This window comes from Mastigoproctus giganteus, chromosome 7 (genome assembly GCF_048544385.1).
Source record: "Mastigoproctus giganteus isolate SK-2022 chromosome 7, ASM4854438v1, whole genome shotgun sequence".
Taxonomy (NCBI): Eukaryota; Metazoa; Arthropoda; class Arachnida; order Uropygi; family Thelyphonidae; genus Mastigoproctus; species Mastigoproctus giganteus.
In genome coordinates, this window is record NC_143581.1 from 204,173,286 (window position 1) to 204,195,653 (window position 22,368).

A 22,368-nucleotide genomic window follows, 5' to 3' on the forward strand; every position below is an offset into this window, starting at 1 on the left:
GATTTGTCTTCTCTCAACTACGTCTTCGCTAAAAGCAAATACATGCCGAAAGGATGACGATTTGATGGTGTAAAGGACATTAAAAGAAATGTGAAAAAGTAATCCGTGGCGTTCCGTTGAAATGCATTTAATTCAATAGTGCTATTAGGCGAGCTCACGAGTAGTACTTGAGGTTACTTTATAAATAATATTTTACAAAGTAATAAAAATGGAAAATAATATTTTGCAAATAAAAATTTTATATATTTTTTTATCCATCATCCGGTTTCCATTAAATTGTCTGTTCTGGAACTACTGAGACTTCAAGCCACCTTTAAAGCTGGCTGTATCTCAATATAAAAAGAATGTGTAAATCTCAAATCATTTAGGTACTTTTGTTCCTGCTGGGGCGCTGTAGTACTGCTCCAGGTTGTGGTTGATGATGAGGGGTGTTGTTTTTCGCCGTTGACTGATGTATCTCCGGTATAAATATCCTTTTAATTTATGATAATGTATAGTTCTTCTGAAATGTGTAAAGGCGGTGTATTTAAATAGCAATTTTAAAATTATGTTTATTGTACAACAGCCGACTTATTTACTACTATGAGTTATACATTTAACCGTACTTCACACGTGTGAAGACCATTTCACAACAATCTTTCAAATACATATTGCTTCTAACTGAAAGGTTGCATCGTTCCCTTCATGAGTATGGTTGAGCAAAGATACGTGAATTAATCATTGATAGTGGTTATATTAAGTTAAATTTCGGATGAATTCCTCAACTGTTAAGAGTGCGGCGTCGAATCTTAACTTCACTTAGCCAATTTAGTTATTACAAAAATTTATTATTTTTTTATACTTGGGAATTGCTCGTGTCGGTGATTTCTGTTCATATTTTTGAAACTTTACGATGTTTGTGCCCAGTACCTTAGAAAAAATTCGTAAATTTGATGCATATCCCAAAACATTAGAGGACTTCCGTATTAAAACTTTCGGTGGTGCTGCAGGTAAGTATTCAGTTTACTTTTATACACATAAGGTTATATTAAAACTCATAGGAGTAACTGTAATTATATAAAATTCTAAATCCTTCAGCTCATATATATATATATATAGCAATTGTGTTTATTGATCTGGCCATTCAGTTCATAATGAGTCATGTGAGACATTGAGTAATTTTATGACATCTCTGATTGCCTTCAGAGATATTTACTCTGATTTTATGGTAGCAAAATGTTTTCCCATAATCTAGGTCTTCAGCCCAAACATGTTAAATGGCTTTGTTTGTCTGGAATGTAGAAACAACTAGAGATATAGATCCTGGTGTAAGATTCTTCTGACATTTGTTTTTGCTGAAAAAAATTTCATGTTAATTTCATGGAGTTTGTACTGCAACACTTGTCACAATTATTTAAAGTTTTCAGTTTTATAGGATATTGTTGCACTGCAACACTTCCTGCTACAGTTATTTCCAGTGTTCTAATTGGAGGCTGATGAAATTAACTCTTTCTTTGTATGGCGGGGGTTAAAAGTTTCTTGCTCATAGATGGAATGCTAGAAAGTTGAGAAACCTATTTATTTTTCAACATAGTCATAGTCCCCCTCCCCCCTCCCCCTTAAGTCAACACACCTGGCATGATCTTCTACTAGCTTTTGTAACTTGCTCAAATAAAATTGAGAAGATTTTGACTCAAACCAGTTGTTGACTGCATTCATCACAGCATTGTCACTATAATAGAAATAAAATATAGTCTGGAGCAAAATCTGGTGAGTATGGTGGATGCTGTAATAGCTTGAATCCACAGTTATGTAGTGTTGCCTGAGTCACAAATGCTTGTGCGGTGCATTGTCTTGATGCAAGATGACTCCTTTGGCCAATTATCTGCACCTCTTGAGTTTCATTTCCTCACGGAACATCTCAGTAAGTTCATTCAATTTCTCACCGAAACATCTCAGTAGGTTCATTCAATTTCTCACCGAAACATCTCAGTAGGTTCATTCAATTTCTCACGGAAACATCTCATTAGGTTAGAATAATACTTGGTATCAATAGTGGCACTTCGTTCCAGGAAATCAACCATGATCACTTCTTCTGTACCCAGAAGACTGATACCATAACTTTCCCAGCCAACTTTTCACTCAAAGCTTTTTAAGAGGGGGAGAAGAGTGGATGCTTCCACCATTTTGATTGTTCTTTTGTTCAGGGTCAAAGTGGTGTATCCATTTTTTGTCTATAGTGATATGCCATCCCCAAAACTGAGCTTCGAAATGTTGCACAATCTCACGACAGCACCTCACTCTTTCCCACTTGTGATCTGCATTCAGTGCTTGAGGGACCCTACTCGAAGAAACCATTTCTAAAACATTCATCACAATGTTATGAGCTTGCTCATGAGAGATGTTGAATGTTGTCTCAATGTGCTTCAATGTTATCCGGTCATGAATGGCATCCACATTTACAGGTGTTGACATGGTAACAGGCCTACCACTGCAGAGTTCATCTTTAGCGGTCTCGTCCTTGCTTAAATTCTGCAATCCAGTTTTTGACCATGACATATGAAGGACAAGATTTCCCTAATGTTAGCTTATGTCTTCATGAATTTATTTTGGTGACATTCCCTTTAAATGACAGTGCTCAATAACTGCATGTTGCTTGATTCTCTGAACTATTGCTATCTTCATTCACCTTTCACATTTCAATTCTCTCTCTGTAAAGGAGAAGGATGCAGTTATAAACCTGTAATTTTCTGTGAACACACAAGAATAATCACAGGACAAATTGGCAATGTTCTTTCACGAAAACCTATGCAATCTATATTGGTCTAAAAACTTTTTACCTCCCCCCCCCTTATGCTTCCTTAGCATGCTGGTGTGTGCTTTGTGCATCTCATGTGAAGTGCTTTTACAGCCTGTGTGGACTTAAGTTAGAGTAATATTTGGTTAGTTTTCAAGTTGTTAAACATTGATTTGTACACACAACGTATCTTGAATGGAGATATTCAGGAAATAATTAACTGAGTCATTGAATTTTCTCTTCAGAATTATTAAAATATGATTATTGTAATTGTAATAATATAATTGATTGTTCAAATCATGTTCCGGCATTTTTTAAAATGGTGATCCTAATAACTTGGTCAGTAATAATGTACTTCTGCCACATGGAAAGGTCTAGGTTTGAATTTTTGAATTCTGAGAAAAAGATGATAGGATTTCCAAGTGGAAACCTGGTTTGTCATAATGACATTGAGAATGCATGTGGTTTGCAGATACCATGCATTTAAATATGTTAGAAATTACTGTTATGTTATATCTAACATGTAGATATAATATATAATGGAATGAAATGATAACATATATTAGATATGTTAGAAATGGGGAGGAGACCTGAAATTGGAGTCTAGGCACCCTATGGGGAAAGGCTTTCTGGCCCATTGAGGCATTTCCTCAAAGCCTGTGCTCTCTTGGCAACTCCCCTTCCCTCCACCAGTGTACATATGGGCTACATGGCCCTCCAGACTATCTGGCATAGCACATGAGTGGAGGAAGGAATGAAATGATAAAAGGAAGTTTAAAGCAGTGATGAGCAACCCCTGCAACTCCCAGGCCCTTTATGTGAGATATTTTTCAAAATATAAAATTTTCAGATGTTAGGGACCCAATTAAATGGAAGAAATCTTAATGAAACCATATAGCCTATATAGTGAAAAGTATAACAAAAAACATAATTTTAAATAGATTTTACTTTAAGTACAGCTTCTACATTTCAACTTTATGGGCTTTCTAGAAGAGAGATTTGCCTTTGTGTGCAGCCTGCATAACCCAGTGAAAATATAATTTGGCCTGCAAGATATCTATTGATATTATAGCCTTGCCAGAAAAAAAAGTTTGTGCACCACAGGTATAAACTATATTAGTTACTGAAAATTATATACTATACCAATAATCTATTTTGATAGCCTTTCTTCACTAAGAAAATTTTGCATATTGGATTGAATTCTTTGATACAGACTGATAATTATAATGGAGTGTGTTGAAGTGGGCCTCTTTGGGAGGTTCAAATCTAGCAGGCTACTACAATTATATATAGAGTCGCTAGCTAAAATGAATGGAAATTGGTTAAAAATGAAATAAACATCTTGCATACACTCAGTTTACCAGTTTAGAAAAGAGTGGGTGACATATAAACATCATAAATAGGTTCATTTTGTAAAAATGCTTTAATATTTTATTATAATTGAATGAATAGAGCTGCTTTAATAGGTAATTTAATAGCACTGCTTCAATATTTTAAACTTCACCATACTTGATCTAACGTATTAATGTATGTATAAACATCAAATGGAAATTCAGATTATTGAGTATGTTTGTTCTAATTTCAGAATTTTTGTACCCTTCTAGTGACAGTCATCAGTGGAGTTATCATGATTGCACTATTTATATCAGAGTTGCAGTATTTTATGTCTACTGAAGTGACAGAGGAATTATTTGTAGATATGTCTCATAGTGAAAAGCTTCGGATTAATGTTGACATTGTTTTTCCGCACATCTCATGTACTTGTAAGTATATTTAATATATATTTTGATAATAAGAAATGTTGATAAGTTTGCATAAAATGTCATCATTTCCAAACAAAAATGAAAGTTAATTGCACATCATAAATATGTGCATTTTGTAAAGCATATAATATAACAGTATTTTTCAAAATGTGGTCTGTGGGTTTGATTGCAGTTTTCATTTACAAAGCCCATAAATCTAGGAGCTTTGTAAATCCTCCTTTGCTTGTAAAGTTAGCATTAGTAGAGGCACATGATGCAAGAAAGCAAGGTTATACAGCATCAGAAAAAAAAAAACCTTCCCATTTCACTGACCCATTCATTCCAAATGTTTGTCTAGTTCTGCCTTGAATTTATTTAAGCTATCAAATTCCACAGATGGAAGTTTGTTCCAGCAATCAACTACCCACTGGCTAAAGGCAAACTTCTGCACATCTGTTCTATAACTGTCTTTCCTCAGTTTGAATCTATGCCCCCTCAAGTTTGTAATCTGAGCAAGAGGAAGAATCCCATCAGCATTGAGCCTGCTCAATCCATTCAAGGCCTTGTACACCTCAATCAGATCTCCTTGCAGGTGCCTAGTCTCCAGAAGCTGCAATTTGCAGAACCTAAGCCTTTCTTCATAAGAGCACCCCTTTGTTCCCTTCACCAGTCTTGTTGCCCTTCTCTGTACTCATTTTAGCAACTCTACATCCTTCTTAAAATGAAGCTTCCAGACCTGTTCGCAGTACTCAAGTTGTGGCCTGACCGTATACAAGGGGATAATCACCTCCTTTTCCCTGCTCGCAAAATTCCTGTATATCATTGACAAGACAACATGACTTACTCTGCCAGCCTGTCTGCTCTGCTCAGAAAACTTCATATCTGACTGCACAATTACCCCCAGGTCTGTTTCATTTTCCACTACCCTGAGTGTAACACCACATAGTTGGTACATTTCTCTGGGGTTACTGCTAACCATATGCAGTACTTTACATTTGTCAATGTTAAACTTCAGTTGCCATTTCTCAGCCCATCTACCCAACTTTTCCAGATCCTGTTGCAGCAGTATACTGTCATTACTGTTATTAATAACCCTGCCAATCATTGTATAATCTGCAAACTTGGACATTAAACTTGATATACTTTCATCAATATCATTGATAAATATACAAAACAGCAATGGGCCCAACACCGAACCCTGAGGAACACCACTAATAACATGTAGAGCAGTGTCCATTGATTACCACTCTGTCTTCTCTCACTCAACCATCCTTTTATCCCTTGTAGCAACTTGCCCTTAATGCCATACTGCTCTAGTTTGTACAGTAGTCTTCCATGTGCAACAGTATCAAAAGCTTAACTGAAATCCAAGTATATGATATCAAAATTATTTTTTGCATCCATTTCCTTTGTGACTACATCATAGTACCCAATCAAATTGGTCAGACAAGACTTCCCCTTGACAAATCCATGCTGTATCTGAATTATTACTGCGGTTTTGTCTAGATAATAATTCTTTAACCAGCGACTCCATTATTTTCCCTGGAACAGAAGTCAAACTAACAGGTCGGTAATTACTCGTATCACCCTTTGTTCCCCCTTTGTGAATTGGAGGTACATTTGCACATTTCCAGTCCGTGGGGACTCCCCCCCCCCTCGAGCCAAAGGATGCTCTCATAATTATGGTTAAGGGGGGTTCCTACTTCCTTTGCCACCTCCTTTAATATAACTGAATAGATCCCATCTACCCCAGGTGCCTTTCTTATGTTTAATTTCAACAATTTCTCATCTACTTTGCTCTCAGTTATTACAAAATCATTTAACTCTCTGTTAGTTTGATAAACATCTGTCCCTCTCCTCCTTGAATAATTCCTTATGTGTGAATGTAGATGCAAAATACTCATTTAGTTCGTCAGCTATCTGAGAATGATCATCTACAATCGAACCATTGATATCAAGTGGACCAATCTGATTCATCCCCTTCCTTTTAGAGTTTATATAAGTAAAGAAGTCTTTGCATTCTTTGCCAAAAAATTTTTCATAATCTGCCTTCACTTGCCTAACCTCCTTTGTGACTTGATTACAGACTAACTTGTATCTTCCATGGGCTTCTGTATCTCCTGACAATTTACGTGCATCCCATGCATTTTTTCTTTTCTGCCAAGAGTCTCATTAGTTCATCTGACATCCATTTCAACCTTCTGATTACCACTCTGTCTTATCCCCCTCAACCACCCCTTTATCCATAGCAGCAATTTGCCTCCACACTGCTCCCATTTGGGCCTAAACCTAGAGCAGTATTTCTTAGTTGGAACAAAAAGCCTAGTAGCTTCCAAGATTACTGCCTCGAATGCTCCCCATTTAGAATTTGCTGTTGGTAACATCTACAGTTGGAGGGACTCCACTAATAACAATAGTCAACGATGAGCAGTGTCCATTGATTACCACTCTCTGTCTTCTCCCCTTCAACCACCCCTTTATCCATAGCAGCAACTTGCCTCCAATGCCACACTGCTCCAATTTGTGCAGCAGTCTTCCATATGCAACAGTATCAAAAGCCTTTCTAAGATCCAAATACAGTATATAATATCAAAGTTATTCCCTGCATCCAGTTCTTTGGTGACTGCATCATAGTGTCCAATCAAATTGGTCAGGCAAGACTTTCCCTTAACAGAAGCATGCTGTGTCCGAGCTATAACTGAAGTCTTGTCTAGATGATCCTGCAGTGTTTCTTTAACCAGAGTCTCCATTAATTTTCCTGGAACAGAAGTTAAACTAACAGGTCTATAATTACTTGTGTCGCCCTTTGATCCTCCTTTGTTAATTGGGGTCACATTTGCACTTCTCCAGTCCATGGGTACCTCCCCTGAGTCCAAAGAAGCTCTCATAATTATTGCTAAAGGTTTGCTTACTTCCTTTGCTACCCCCTTTAATATAACTTAAAGGGGGTAGTTATATGAAAGGCACCATCTTTTTTTCTAAAAGCTTGATTAGCACAGTAATGAAAGAACTGTAAAAAGGTATTCTGTGGTAATGGAGTGTTTTTATCATTTCTGTTATCAGGAGGCAAGCATGCTTTTATTTTCTACATGTGTGCATCAGTTGTTATGCTGAAGGATCTTAATTTTTGAAGGAAAAAAAAAAAAAAGGTTCAACTTCTAAAATTGCCCAGCTTAATTAACCAGTATCAGAAGCATCATTCTCAACTAGAAACTTCACGAAGTGTATCATTTGAAGTATTTTAATGAATAATTGTTTTCCTTTTAACTTTTTATATGATTTGTCCAAAATGATTAAGGTTTATGTGAATAACATTTTGCTTTAACAATTTATTCAAGCTTGGCGAATAGTAAAGAATTGATTTAAGGATTAGAACTTCTCTCTTTTGAAACAAATAATAATACGTAAGGTTTTTGAAGTGAAAACTTGTAAAGATTGTAAATGTAATATGTTTTTTCCTGTTTTTAAATATATTCAGAATTTATTTTTCTACCAGAAGTTGTCTTGTGGTTTTATATCCTTTTGGGACAGAAAGAATTTTGTTGATAAAAACCAAGAATTTTTACGTCTGTGGTGCTAGGAAACCGAGAATTAATAACCGTTTTGGATCTTAGACAGCTGTAAACTGTGGAAATTTTTGTTATTTAAATTTAAGTAAGTGGCAGATTTCACTGCATTTAACTTTGCCAAACAATTCATATTCAGACATTTCTTCATTTCTAATGTTTTATTTTTAAGATTATTTTAGGAGATTAGGTGTTATGTTAACATTTTGTAGGTGGTAAAGTCTTATTTGATATGTTAAAGTCAATTGAATTTACAAACAGTGATAGAGGAGAAAATCCTTGCCACACATCTTGCATAAACCCAGTTATACATACCAGTTAAGAAAAAGAGTAGGCAGCATATACAGACTGCACATCATAAATTGATGCATTTTGGAAACATAACAGAATAGTATTTTTTAAAGTTTGGTCTGCAGGTTGATCATGGTAACCATCCTACTGGCATGGGTTTAAATGAGCGAAAACATTTTTATAACATTCTCAACATTTTGTATGTTATGTTGTATTAAAATTTTTAATGTGTATAAGAGAAAATCATAATGTGTAAGGATGAAATGAAAAGAATGAATTGTTAGGATAGTGAAGCTCTAAATGTTAACAATTGTGTGTTCTTAAGGAAAATACTTGCAAGGATAACCATAATTGTATATAATATTAAATATGGGGAAAAAGTGTCTGGGGTTGGTGTGAAATTGTCTTTTCCTAATGTATTGATATATTTGCACACTCAGAACTCTGCTGAAGGACACTAAGAGTTTTCATAATTTCTGTGGAAAACTATTTTTGGAATCACTGAAAGGGAGATTACTGAACATAGTTCAGACTGCTACTAGCTGTTGAGTGGGAGTGTGGAGCACAACAGATTTTTGGTTTGATACAAATAAAAAAAAAAAATTCAATTTGAGAATTACATACTTAAGTATGTTTAATTGCTTAATGTGCGCCTGAAAAATGAAAGTACCATTTCTTTAAACTTTTAAATAACATGTATCATTTGCCTGAATGATACTTTCTATGATTTGCCTGTACTTTCTAGGTTAAAAAAAAAAAAAAAAATGTCGGATTTTAAAGTTCTAATTTTACTCTTGGTCCCTGAAAGAAAATCAATTTATTATGAGAATTTGTCCAGTGATGTTAGCTAAGGCTATTATTTAGAAGTCAGATGCCAGTGGAGCCAATATTCAAGTTCTGCTTGAGTCACCCATGGCTTGTTCTGAATCTTGGTGAAGTTTGTGACAGTCATTCTTTGCATTCACCTTCATGTTAGTGAGACTGTTAGTAACACTGAGTAATTCTCCATGGCAAGGGCTAAAAATTCTATCAGTGCCAAGTACACAAGGGATGACCACTCATGTGATTAGAAGTTGAGGTGTAGCATCTACACTATAATGACTAAGCCTCTGTAATACTAGACAGTACTAGGAGTCTTGTTGTTATCACTACTCCCATTTTTCTTAATTATACCCCCCCCCCCCATCATACAGTATACTGTAAATTTTAGACTTATGTTGGGAATCATGGCAGAATACAACTTTACTTACATTTCATGAGTGTAGCTTGAAAATGTTTTTTTTTTTTTTTTCAGTCCACTTGCTAGTTAGTCTACTAGATTTAATCTGTTGGTAGCATATTATGAGACATCAAAATTAGATTATTGTATAATATTGCTGCCTCTGCTCTGACAGTTGGGAGTATAGATAGTGCAAGTAGTGTTTGACTATCGTATGATCATGACTTGTGTTGAAAAAGCTCGTCATCCTTGAAATCTCCGACACCTTGTTTTCCATGTTGCTGCATGTTCCAACAGAGGGAGTACAAGAATCAGTTGCACCTCTACTGTTAGTCAATTAGTCTGTGTATCCCTGTAGCTAGCTAGCAGTTTTCCGACTCATCTAATACTGCCTTGATAGCATCAGCAAATTATCCTGCACCATCCCTTCTATTAAAATGTATTCTGTCCCTGTAAAAAGAGTCTGTCCTGTTAATAAGCACAGACCGTGGTGAGAAAAATTCTACCCTTGAGCCTTGCACGGTCTCTTCAAGTCCAAACTGATTGAAAGGGCTTTTATCATGTATTCCCTCTTCTTGTGTAGGCAGAACTGTAGACACTTTAAATTTCAATCAATAACTTGCAACTAACTCAATTTTTTTCTCACCATTGCTATGTACTTGTTAATTAAATCCTCAGAGCTCCTACTATTAATATAATTAGTATCAATGTGTACAACAGTATCACCTTTTGTGCCCTTAAAAGGTGACAGCTATGCACTATCAACTTTAGCCCCTGGAAGACAACCTGGTCTATTCCACCTGTCCTTTTTTGCACAGTATATTTTCCATTTTCCTGATAATCAAATCTATAGTTATTTCCTGTGGGATCAAGGAACTCTGCTGTGGAGGATGTTTTGTTGAGTAATGCTGATGCATGGGCTCAGGCCTTGAGCTGAGTGCTGTTTGATGGTTCCTCTCCTGTAATCCTTCAAGGGCATCAGCCATATTCTTTAAGTCCACATATATATAAACTTATCAGAATGCTGAATTTGTGGTTAACCTCCTCATGCTCTTTGTGATGAACATATACAAAGACATCCCTCATGGCTGTATTGTTCTGTTAAAAGTAGCTTCTCAAAAAGGGAACATAACACACATAATATAGTCTGATTCACAGGAGAACTTCCCTTGAAGTTCTCTTCTGAACCAAAGCATTCCTGTTACCTTGAACCCATTGCTTTGTTGCCCTAGTCTGAGGTGAGTGTGATTTTAGTCTAAATTTAAAAACAATACCGTTTCAAATGTTTTTAACTACAAAATATGAAAATATTCATTGTTTTTAAATATGAAAATAATAACACTACACTGTCCCACTCTTTTGACGGTGACAGTATTAGTAGTAGCAAATATTGCAAGAAAGCAGCTTATAAAGCACCAGCAAAAAAAATTAAAAAATAACCACCTCATCCATCCATCCCTTCCAAGAATTTGTTTAGTTCTTCCTTGAATTTATTCAAGCTGTCTACTTCCATAACAACAGATGGAAATTTGTTCTATAAACATTGTGCTTACTCAATCAATTAAACATCTAATCAGATTTTGCAGGTGCCTAGTCTCCAGATGCTGCAGTTTGCAGAACTGAAACCTTTCTTGGTAAGAGCACCCTTTTGTTCCCTTTACTGATCTCATTGTCCTTCTCTTCATACATTCCAGAATAGCAGATATAGAATCACCTTTATATGTTTTTATAACAATAATATAACAAGGCCTGATGTAGCCGAGTGGTCAGGTCAGCAGAGAGAGAGAGAGAGAGAGAGAGAGAGAGAGAGAGAGAGAGAGAGAGAGAGAGAGAGTGCATAGCACGAGTTCCTTGAGTGGACCGGGATTCAAACCTGTGACTACTAAATACAGTCTGTCCTCGTATAGCACGATAGTTGCGTTCCTAGAAACCCTCGTGCAATGCAAAATCGTGCAATATAAACAACAGGCCCTATGGGAAAAGTAGGGTTAGGTGCCGACCACCCAAAATTGAACACACATTTGGAACCAAAACATTACCAAACACAATAAATAATCGGGTAATTTTAATCGTTATAAAATACTTACGTATTTTATAACGATTAAAATATGTAATAAAAATAATATTATATTATAATAAAGTATTTTTAGTATTTTTTAATACTAAAAAAGTATTTTTTACGGATAAAATACGTATTTTATTCGTAAAAAATTTATTATATTAAATAAAATAGTCGTAATAAAATACTTATGTATTTTATAATAAGTAAATATAAATTATAATACGTAAGTCGTAATAAAATATTGCTAATGCTTTTGCATCTATCGTAAGCAAACTTGCTTTTTGTTTGATTTTCTATCCAAAGAGATGACAGCCGTTCCATCTCTTCCAATTCTTTGTGTCTTAATCTAATGGATTTTAATTACACTTTGAGTTGTTCCCGCTATGAAAGTTGTTTTTATTTTCTCTGCATTCTTTGTAATTCTCTGCGTTGCCTCAATTAGGTCTGTAGCACGTGCAATATCACATGGTCTTTCATTTCGCTCAAAGCGTTTCACAATTTCATATTTTTTCTCTATCGACAGAAGTGGACTGACCATAAGCCTTACGGGGGAAACCACGGTGGGCTGGAGGCTGGTGTGATTTTGGCCATAAACAGTAGTATGAGGCCACTACAAATTTTCCCAGGTACGAATTTTTGACCCAGTCCGCCTCTGTTTATCGATATTGCTTCTTTTTTTTCTCTCTGAATCTGCAGTGTCTTAGCCAGGACGCTTCCTTTTCACACCTTTTAAGTATTTTACTAATTTTTAGGGAATAAAGCACAATTACAAACGAGGTGGCACACTTGATACACAGAAACAAAGCTGCGCGCCTGTAGCAACTGAATAAACAACACCGTAAAGGCCGCGATACACTATTAACACCCCACATTTTACTAAAGCACATTTCTGGGGGTTACTACCATAAAACAATAAAAACAATTTCCAGTTGCGTTTCTGCTAGTGGAATCTGTTATAAACTGGTAGTAAACTACATCTAATTGCATTTGCGATTATATCGATAGCTGGAATTGTGTTGGTTTTTACGTTATTATGGTGAAATGTGTTTTCCCCTTCACTGATATAAAACACATAAATACATTTTCAGAATCTTCTTCGTTCCTATCGTGTTGCGTTTAGTTGGGGTGATTCCGCATTCGACTGCCATTTCTTGTAAACACAAAGGCGAATCGTGTATAAGCGAATTCGGTTCGTGTCATATAAGATAACGTTCCCCTATTTATAAATCGTGTATGATCGAATTCGTGTAATGCAAACACATGTTATACGAGGACCGACTGTACGATAAATATTTGTATTGATGAGTTATTGTAAACTCAACTGACTTGGTTGTCGTGCCGGAGTATAAACAGAAAATTAAATTTAAAATTTAATAATTGATACTATGCTTATATCACTCTGATATTGATGCTATAACAATGGTGGTTATATTTTTGTTATATCTATACAGTACAGTCGCAGCTGACTACAACTTTCATTTCTCAAACAATTTTGAAAACCAAGTAAACAACAAATTAGCTAATTCTATCAGATAAACAAGTAATTAGTGCTTTGTTAAATTATCCAAAAATATAAAAAAAAATCAGTAGTTCAATAAACTCAAATTCGACATTAAGGATAATCTTAAAATAAATTTAATTACAGTTAAAGAATGGGAGACACACTATTAAAAACTTTGGAACAAATGTTCATAGAAATAAGTAATATTCAATTAGAGAAAACATCAATAATACACTCACCAAAGAACACAGAACCATACATGGAATCAATTTCAGAAGAAGAATTTGAATCAGAATTAACAAAAGCCAAAAATAGGAAAAGTCCAAGTATAGATGGAATTAGTATTGAGTTAATTAAATATGGAGGTGAAAAGTTAGAGGACAGTACTGAAATTTCTGAATACGATATGGAGAAAAAAGCAAACTACCATATGAATAGAAAATAGGAGTGGTAATAAATTTTACATAAGAAGGGATCTAAAGAACTTTGTGAAAACTATAGAGGTATTGCACTTCTATATAGTACATACAAAATTTATGCAAATATCTTAAAAAACAAACTTCTAAAGTGTGTGGAAAATGTTTTAATTGAAGAACAATAAAGTTTTCAGAAAGGCCGAAGCTACACCGATCCCATCTTTATTTTACAAAAAATAATTTAAAAGGAGAAAAGAATTTAACAAGCCAACGTTCCTACTGTTTGTTGATTATAAGCAAGCATATGATATAATCCACCGACCAACTTTCTGAGAAATTTTAAAATTTTATGCTGTAAATTCAATTATTATCAGCAATTAAAGTTTTATATGAGGATACAGATGTAATAGTAAATTTAAAATTTTTAAACAGAATTAAAACAACTAGAGGATTATGACAGGGCTTGGGCTCTCTCTCCTTTAATGTTTAATCTATATATCAATAAGGTAACAGAAGACTGGACAAAATTATGCTCTAATGGGATCCCAATTTCAGCACAAACAAAAGTCTCAACTGTACTATGTGCTGATGACCAAGTTATTTCAGTTAAATCTGAGATAGAATTACAAAAAGCAGCTCACAATCTTTTTGAAATTAGTTCATTGTTTGGTATGGAAATATCAATCCAAAAAACCAAAACTATGGCCATGCAAGGAAAGGAATTATTAAGAGCAAAAACAGTAATTAATGGCCATATAATAGAACAAGTAAAAACATTTTAAATACATTGGCAATATGATTTCAGATTTAGGAAATGCAGATATGAAAAGTGAAATAATAAATTTCAACAAAATGAATGGTATTATTAGAAGACATTTTGGTAAATATAGGTCAAGAGATTTATAACTTCATAAAATAATCTCAAAGCCAGCCTTAATGTTTGGCTCCAAAACTTGGATCTTGAAGAAAAAAGATGAAAGAAGGTTGGAGGCACTACAAATGATATTTCTTAGACTGCCTGCAGGGTATTTGCTGAGAGACTATATCCCAGACCATGCCATTAGAGAACATTTTTGGCTGGCATAAGTAATATAGTGGAAGATATTACAAGATATAGAACACAGTGGAGGGAACATGTAATGAGGATGACTGATGACAGACTACCTAAGAGGGCTCTGTTTTACAGGCCACATGGATGGAGGAGTGTCGGAAGACCCAAGAAAAGATGGACAGACCAATTTGAGTCTCAGAATGGACCTTAACGGCCCAATCTCTGCTCATAGAGAAGAAGAAGAATTTTTAAGTAATTAAAAATTGTCCACCTAGCAGATCTCAAAAAGCAGTCTGTTCTCCCCAGGACATTTAGGACATCTAGTTAGCCCTCAGCATTCTTGTTTTTGTTCAAAAGAGCTAATAGTCCTGGGCCTAACCATGATAAACAGACCTTCATGATGCCTCTGCTAAATTTCATTGTTAGGATGATGCAGCAGATGTAGCTTTCTATGGGTATCTGCCATGTCCAGGCACAACCATCAGATTGGTAGACCATGTACTATGACACTTCACTCCAAGCAGAGCTTTCCATTGGTCTGTGGTTCAAGAATGCAGTGCTGACTTGGGCTGCACAACCAAAGTAACCTGTCCTATGCAATGCTGCTGACATGCCTCCCAATCATCTCACTGAGTGTGACGACATTGACCTGTATTCCCAACAGACAATTCTTTGCAGGGCTCTCCTATCACATCAGCTTTAAAGGTTTTCCCCAGGTCATTTTGGGACAGTTTCATTATTAGTCCCCTTCCATTTTCAAATGACATCACCATTCACCAACCTAGTTGTTTTGTTATTTGGATTTTAGGAGCATTAGCAACTAAGGCCATATTGCTCCATGGATATGCAATGGTCATTCCCTGACCTTTCTGCATCCTCCGTATTTGGTGGTCATGGGCTTGAACCCTGGTCTAATCAAGAAGCATGTGCTATGCACTGCTGCTCCTGCTCACCTGGCTATGGAGGCATCTCCAACCTAGTGCCAACCTTCAGTGCCATTGAAATGTCACATGCAAACCAATTGTTTGTGGCACCCTATTATCATTCCACACTAGAAATTATTAGCTATTAGAAATCTATTAGCTCTCTCAATCACAGCACCTTGTATTAACAATAATGCTACTGTCTCCTTGAAGGCCCACAAGCATATTTATAGTCTTCTGACACGTAGTGCTTGGGTAGGATGTGACCAACTATCCACAGAAAGGTGACCTGATATTAATGGTATAGCAGTATGTCTTGCTATGTATATAGCATACCTAAAAAAATTTTGCCACTTCATACCATGCCCCCTCCCCCAATTTTATCTTATCTATATCTGTGCATTATGAATAGCCAGACTAATAAAATAGAATAAACTTACTCATGAAAGGAACTACTCCTAAAATATTCATAATTTATTTCACAAAATATACTGGTCTTAATTATAATCTGAAGTTGATTACTTATTATAATCTTCTAAACACCATTTATTAAAGGAATGGGGATTTTATTTCAATGCAGGCATTCGAATAATTAGATAATATATGCTTCTTTGCATTTTGTTTCTCTACCTTGTCACTCTGTTCCCCTCCAGTGATATATGCCTGGCTTTGTCTCATACTCACTTTAGAAACAATATTCTTCACAAGTCAAACAAAATATAATTTTTTGACTAATATTAATGTATAATAATCTATTATACATTATCAGAACCATTCTTGAATGTATGTTTTTTTCACAGTATTGGCCTCAAGTTTTGGACTATAAAGGTAAATCATATATCATCAGAAAAGTCTCAACTAGGAAAATAAGTTTATTATATTAACCAGAATTTAATGAGTTAATTTATAATGTGAAACTAAATGATTGATGCAAATGGCTTACTGACATTGTAATTGCTTTATTTCTAGGAGAGCCTTAGATAAATTGCTTAGAATATTTTTAAACGTTATCCTTAAAATTTGAGCTTCTCCAGTTCTCGCTTTCTGGCAATGCAATCATCCTTGACTACCTCAATGCTTGTGAATGTTTGTTGGTTATGGAACTGTGTTTCAAACTGTGAAATTCTTTATTTTTCATAATTTACAATTACTACAGTTGCAATTATAAATTCCAAAATATATAATTTAGCCTTTATTTTGTATTCCCAATGCTAGATTTAGGTAGTCTGGGGACCCCTCTGTGATTTCGGGTCTCTAGAGCTCAGTAAATCCAGCCTTGCTCATTCTACTCTGAATTGCCACCCTTTATCTAAACTTGTTTTCCAACAAGCGTGCTAAGCCTGGTCAGACAAAGAAGAAAGCTTATAACAGTTGGTTTAGAGACAAATCTCTATAGGAGACCACTGCACTTATTTCCCATAGATGCAATTTTAGAAGGGATAATTCCATTCCTAGAAACCCATTTCATTAGCTCAAAATTTATTACAAAATTGGAGGAAAACTAAATATAACATCTAATATATGCCTTTAAAAACATTTAACGAAAAACAAATGAATATGAAAATATAAAGCACAAATAATATAAATTCTTAAGCATGGTATTACTTGTGAGGAGAATATTATTAGAGGAAAGCAGAAGGGGAGGGGAAATGGGTCTTCATTTGGTTCATCTGGTTTTTTCATAATCTAATCTTGCAAGAGATTTTGATTTTATTGGCCCAAAAGAGACTAAGGCTATGGTGCTCTTGCAAGAGAAGGGCTAAATGGGAGGAGCTTGGTTGAGATGAAATTGGTTTCAGCTGGAGAGCTTTTCTCAGCGGAGCGGATAAAGTTTCTTAAAATAAGAATCCAGTATAAGTTGAATTGACAATTCTGCCTTCTTTCAAAGAAAATAGGTATCAAGCACAGGCATCATTTATTGTTGAAATGACCTTCAAACTGTGTTTGAAATTGGGAGTGAAAAAAAGACTTACTTCCTGTGCTTATTTTCAGCAACACTGCTGTTTCTTGACAGGAGCACATCCCTCTATTTGGATTGGCTCTTAATTCCAACTGTTCTTATCATAAGCATTACAAATATAGCTTTCTCTGTGTCAAAAAAAAAAAAAAAAACAAATTAGAATTCTCTTTGACTCTTGGTGAAGCTTAATGGATTTTAGCCAATTTGCTGTACTCTGTTATTGTGAATTGGGTTGTGAATAACCTTGTGTTTGGAGTCGGTGTAAAAATGTTTTCCTGCTGCCAGCAGTAACATTTTAATATTAAAAATATCAAATACACACTACTGAAATTTGCCATCCAAGCCATTAGAAAACTGTGCTTGCATGTAATCTCTTTGGTTATAATATCATCCCACTTGATCTGAAAAAAAAAAAAAAAAAAATCTAAATGTATTTTTTTATAGTTCCCCTTTTACCCTAAGTAATATCTTAAAGTAACCAGCAGCTCAGCTTGTAAGAATTACAGTATGAATGTAATGATATAAGTGGTATTTGTTCATTTTGTATGGCATTTACTACAAAAAATAAATATGCGTAATTCACTAAGTTTAAAATTATATGGAAACTGTATATTTTTCAGTTCTTAGTATTGATGCTATGGATGTTTCTGGTGAACAGCATCTCAATGTGGAGCATAATATTTATAAACGCCGACTAGACCTTGAGGGACGACCACTGGAAAAACCAGAGAGAGGAAGTAGGTGGATTTAATATATATGTTGATTTCTTATTTTAGGGAAGACAGGATTTGAATAATCTTATTTTAATATTTATTGATTTATTTATTAATCACACCAAACAGACAAACAGAGATGCATTTTATTTGTTTTGTTTTTTTTTAGGAGCATTAGCAACTAAGGCCATATTGCTCCGGGGATATGGTTGGTCTATTCCCTGACCTTTCCGCATCCTCCATATTTGGTGGACAGAGATGCATATCACCAAAACTGGCAGGGCACACAAGTGATCATTACATAATGATAATGAGGTACATAAAAATCCATTTAAAGTATTCAACTCCTGTGTAATACCCAAAGGCATTTATTAAAAAGAAAATAATAGAATGTGTACTCACTGAAATATTTTAATTTTTGCAACCAATTGAAAGATATAATGGGTCTATTCCTCTCAGAAGGTGTAAAGCTGATCAATGTGTGAAAGCCTTTATGGAGTGAAAATGCAGTGGAGCATAAAAGAATTGATGAGCAGTGGGGCTTTTTTCCTAGTAAAAAAAATCTTGTTTGAAGTCAGATATCTAACAGTAACCAAAATTGTGAAAGCCAGTTTTGACTCTCCTGTGGCAGTGCATATATAGACTGTTTGTTTGTTTGTTTGTTTCTCTTTCTATCAGAGTTATTACTGATAAAGTAGCAGTGACAGTAAATATTTTAAATACAAAATTAATAGTTAGTGATGCTTTCAAGAAATATGGTAATAAGACAAAACTTGTCCATATTACTAAGAAATTGCATAAAAATATATAACTATCATGAAAAGGAAGAATAAACTAAGAGAGAGGCAGCCAGGAAAGCAATGGAATTGGAAGAAATGAAGAACCAGAGTGGAAAATGCATAAAGGATGACTTTTCTTTTTTTTTTTTTTTTTTTAAGGATGAAATTATAGTTCTTGAAATGCAACTGAAAGATGCAATTTAGAAAGCATGTGTATCCAATGTACTTTTTAGATGAGAATAATGAGATTGTTGATGATCATCCTTTATTCATACCAGTGACCATTTCATGTTTTTTTTTTTTTTTTATTCATTTTACTGTATATTTTTGCTTGCATATATAATTTACAGTTTAATGTTTAATTATGTATTGTGATCACTGAGGAAGGCTCCAAGATATAAAACTAAACAAAAATTGTCCGGTTATTCAAAAAGTGATTTCATTTGTGAACATCTTTACAGACATTCACAGATGAAGTTGAACGTCTTTACTTTTTTTTTTTTTAGACAAAGACAAATTTAAATCGAAAAAGGATGGTTGCAGAATAGATGATATGCAGAAATTTGCTTTCAGCCAGAGAGTAACTGAACGTTGAAATAACCTTCCATCTAGTTTTATGAAAATGGACAATTTGAACAAATTTAAAGAAGTGGGTAAAAGGTTTTTTTTTTTGACTGTTGCTACATATGCTTGCATCATTTTACCAGTATTAATACTGAATTGCTGCTTTGTATTGTAATAATTATTTAACGAAGCATTAAAAATTTTGACCATGCTTGATGTCATAATCATCTCCTCTCCTCTTCCCCTTAAATTTTTGTTTGGAAGCATTTGGGTGCTTTGCTTACGAATATGCTCTGATCACTATGCTGCTGTTATTATGGTTTTAGAAACTGCATTTTGGATTTCTCTTTTGATCATAAGTACAGGTACTGAAATATCTCGATATTATTCTTAGCTTTCCTCTTTTTCATAATGTGATGAAAACAAGTTTTGATCAGGTCTGACTGATGTCATGGTCTTCATATCCTTCACTCCTGTTAAAATTTGTCTGGCTAAATTTTCAAAGTACAGTAAAAGTCTAATAGTATAGCATTTAGCGATCCAGAAAATCCAATAATACCTTGAACTTTGAAATAAATGTAGTACTGGTACATTATATTGTTGTTTTAGAATGTCATGTTTGCATTCTGTAATTAATTTTTAGAGTGGAAAAGTTTATTAGAAGGATTTATATCAAGAATTTATCATTATGAGCTAAACTAGTGACATTGAAAATTAGTGATGGAGAACTGGAGAAGTTTCTCATTCCTACAGTTCTTACATGAAGCATTAGATCAACATAATGCATTTCAATTGCATTGCTTATAAACAGCAACTTTCATCTATTTCTATTTGTCCAGAGAAAAAAAAAAAAAAACGAATGAATATTATTCATTTGTGTCAGTATTATACTATATCTTATTGAGCTTTGTTCATATGTTGTTAGTCAGGTTTTTTAACTTGATGAGTGACCCTGAACTTTATCACCTATTTGTATTTTTTGATTGGTGTTGCTTTGATACATTGGTAATAAGTTATCATTTATAATTATTGTAACTTAGAGCATAAAAGTTACATTAATAATATAAAGAAATTTAAACGTTTTTGATTTTTATAGAGTTTAATTATCAGTGCACCATTCAGTTATATCATCCCATGAGTTTGATAAACACACTACTTTGGAAAGCTAAAACAAAATTTTCCAGTGGGACAAAATTATCATTTGCTGATAATCAGTATTCTCATGGCTGTTGGTTCTTTTACTATATATAATATTACAGAGTAAAAAGAACATCTGAAACAAATGAAGGTTATTTCATTGTTAATTTTGTCTCTGTACTTTACAATGTTTTATGTATTTTTCATTATCCTTTTTACATAAGAATGGTTTGATACAATATAAAATGAGTAGTATACAGACACACCAGAAATTTTGGGTTACTTGAAAACTTCATAAGTACCTTTTTAGATAAATGTCCAGTAAGCCAGAAGAACCTTGCAGTGGCTTTGCTGTTCACTGATTTACATATTCGCACTTAACTTTTTGAGGCCCAGTTTTTCAGGTCGTGATGGGTAGCTGCCCACCAGGGCTTAGATGCTCAATCACTGAATCTAATCTTGCTTTATAATTATCAATTATATGCATCCACAGAAACTTTGCTATAACTGTACATTCACTGGCTTGAAGTGCCTTCAGTCAATCATTTTCCTGGTGATTTTATTTTGAGTCCATCAGTCATTTAATTTAGTTCAACACACAATCTTATTTGGTATAAGAGTGTATGACAGATTTGATGCTGCAAGCCAGTTCTGTTAATGAATTTCATGTTCATGGTGATAAATGTTTAAATTACCAAAACAAACCAAATGTTATCTATTGTCAAGAAAATGGTTCTGTGACATTCTTAGCAATAGAAAATGTTGATTTGCAGCTGACATTATTATACTGCTCCAAGATTTGTGTATATGAAGAAATAGCTTTCAGATTTCTTTAGACTTCAGTACATGCTTGCCATAGTTTAAAAAAAAAAAGTTCTTTTTCTGCTGAAATTTCATTTTATAAAATGATGTTGTACTTAATACTAACTCCTCAGTGGTTTAACATTAACTTCTCATTTTGTTTAGTAACATTGAGCAAGTATGGAAAATTTTTACTCAAACATTTATGCTTCCATAAAATATTTGACTTTCCCAGAAGTTCCTTTGTGTGGGGAAAAAAAAAAAAAAAATTTGCTTAAAAGCAGAAATAAAACAGTCTTTTAATAGTAAATATGTACATTGACCTCTTTTGTGAATCTCTTCCCCTGCCTCTTTAAAGGAAGAACATACAATTTTCAGATTTCTCACTTTTGTATATAGATCTAGAGACCTGATTCTGGTAATAACAAAATATGTCCGTGTGATTCTTTAAATTCTAATAACAGACTGGACAAAACCCACCTCAAACAGTGAAGTATATATTTTCAGATAAAGCATAAAATCAAACAGGCTAAACAGTGAATCAAGTATGCAATCTTTCTTCCTGTTTCCAAAATGATTTCAATAGTTTCATACAGCCTTTTGATGTGTAAAGTTCTTAAAACAGTCAAATTTTAGTCAAGCCAGCTATAAGTTAGTGTTTCTTAATGTTAAAATGCTGCCTCCATGTTTTTTATCAATAAAATTCATTTCTGAGCAGTCTACTTACTAAAATGAATTTTATTCTATAAAACTTGAAAACGAAGGAAGAAAATATACACAGAAATTGCTAATTTATGTATTTTACACTAGAAACTATACTACATTGAAATCGGAAAGAACTTAATTCACTATTTACAGTGATATTAC

General features: G+C 34.2%; 1 protein-coding gene across 3 annotated transcripts in view; it reads left to right on the top strand.

Moving 5' to 3' along the window:
• Positions 1-352: 352 nt before the first annotated feature.
• The window catches only part of LOC150083606 (endoplasmic reticulum-Golgi intermediate compartment protein 3-like), a 103,574-nt gene continuing 81,558 nt past the window's right edge, over positions 353-22,368 (top strand). Inside the window, exons 1-3 of one of the 3 annotated variants that reach the window (XM_090377378.1) lie at positions 353-462; positions 4,381-4,539; positions 18,128-18,244. In XM_090377378.1, the coding sequence (XP_090233504.1) occupies positions 4,404-4,539; positions 18,128-18,244 (253 nt within the window). In that variant the 5' untranslated portion in view covers positions 353-462; positions 4,381-4,403. Of the gene's footprint in view, positions 990-4,361; positions 4,540-18,127; positions 18,245-22,368 lie in introns of all 3 variants that reach the window. The other 2 variants (XM_090377377.1, XM_090377379.1) reach the window with 2 other exon arrangements.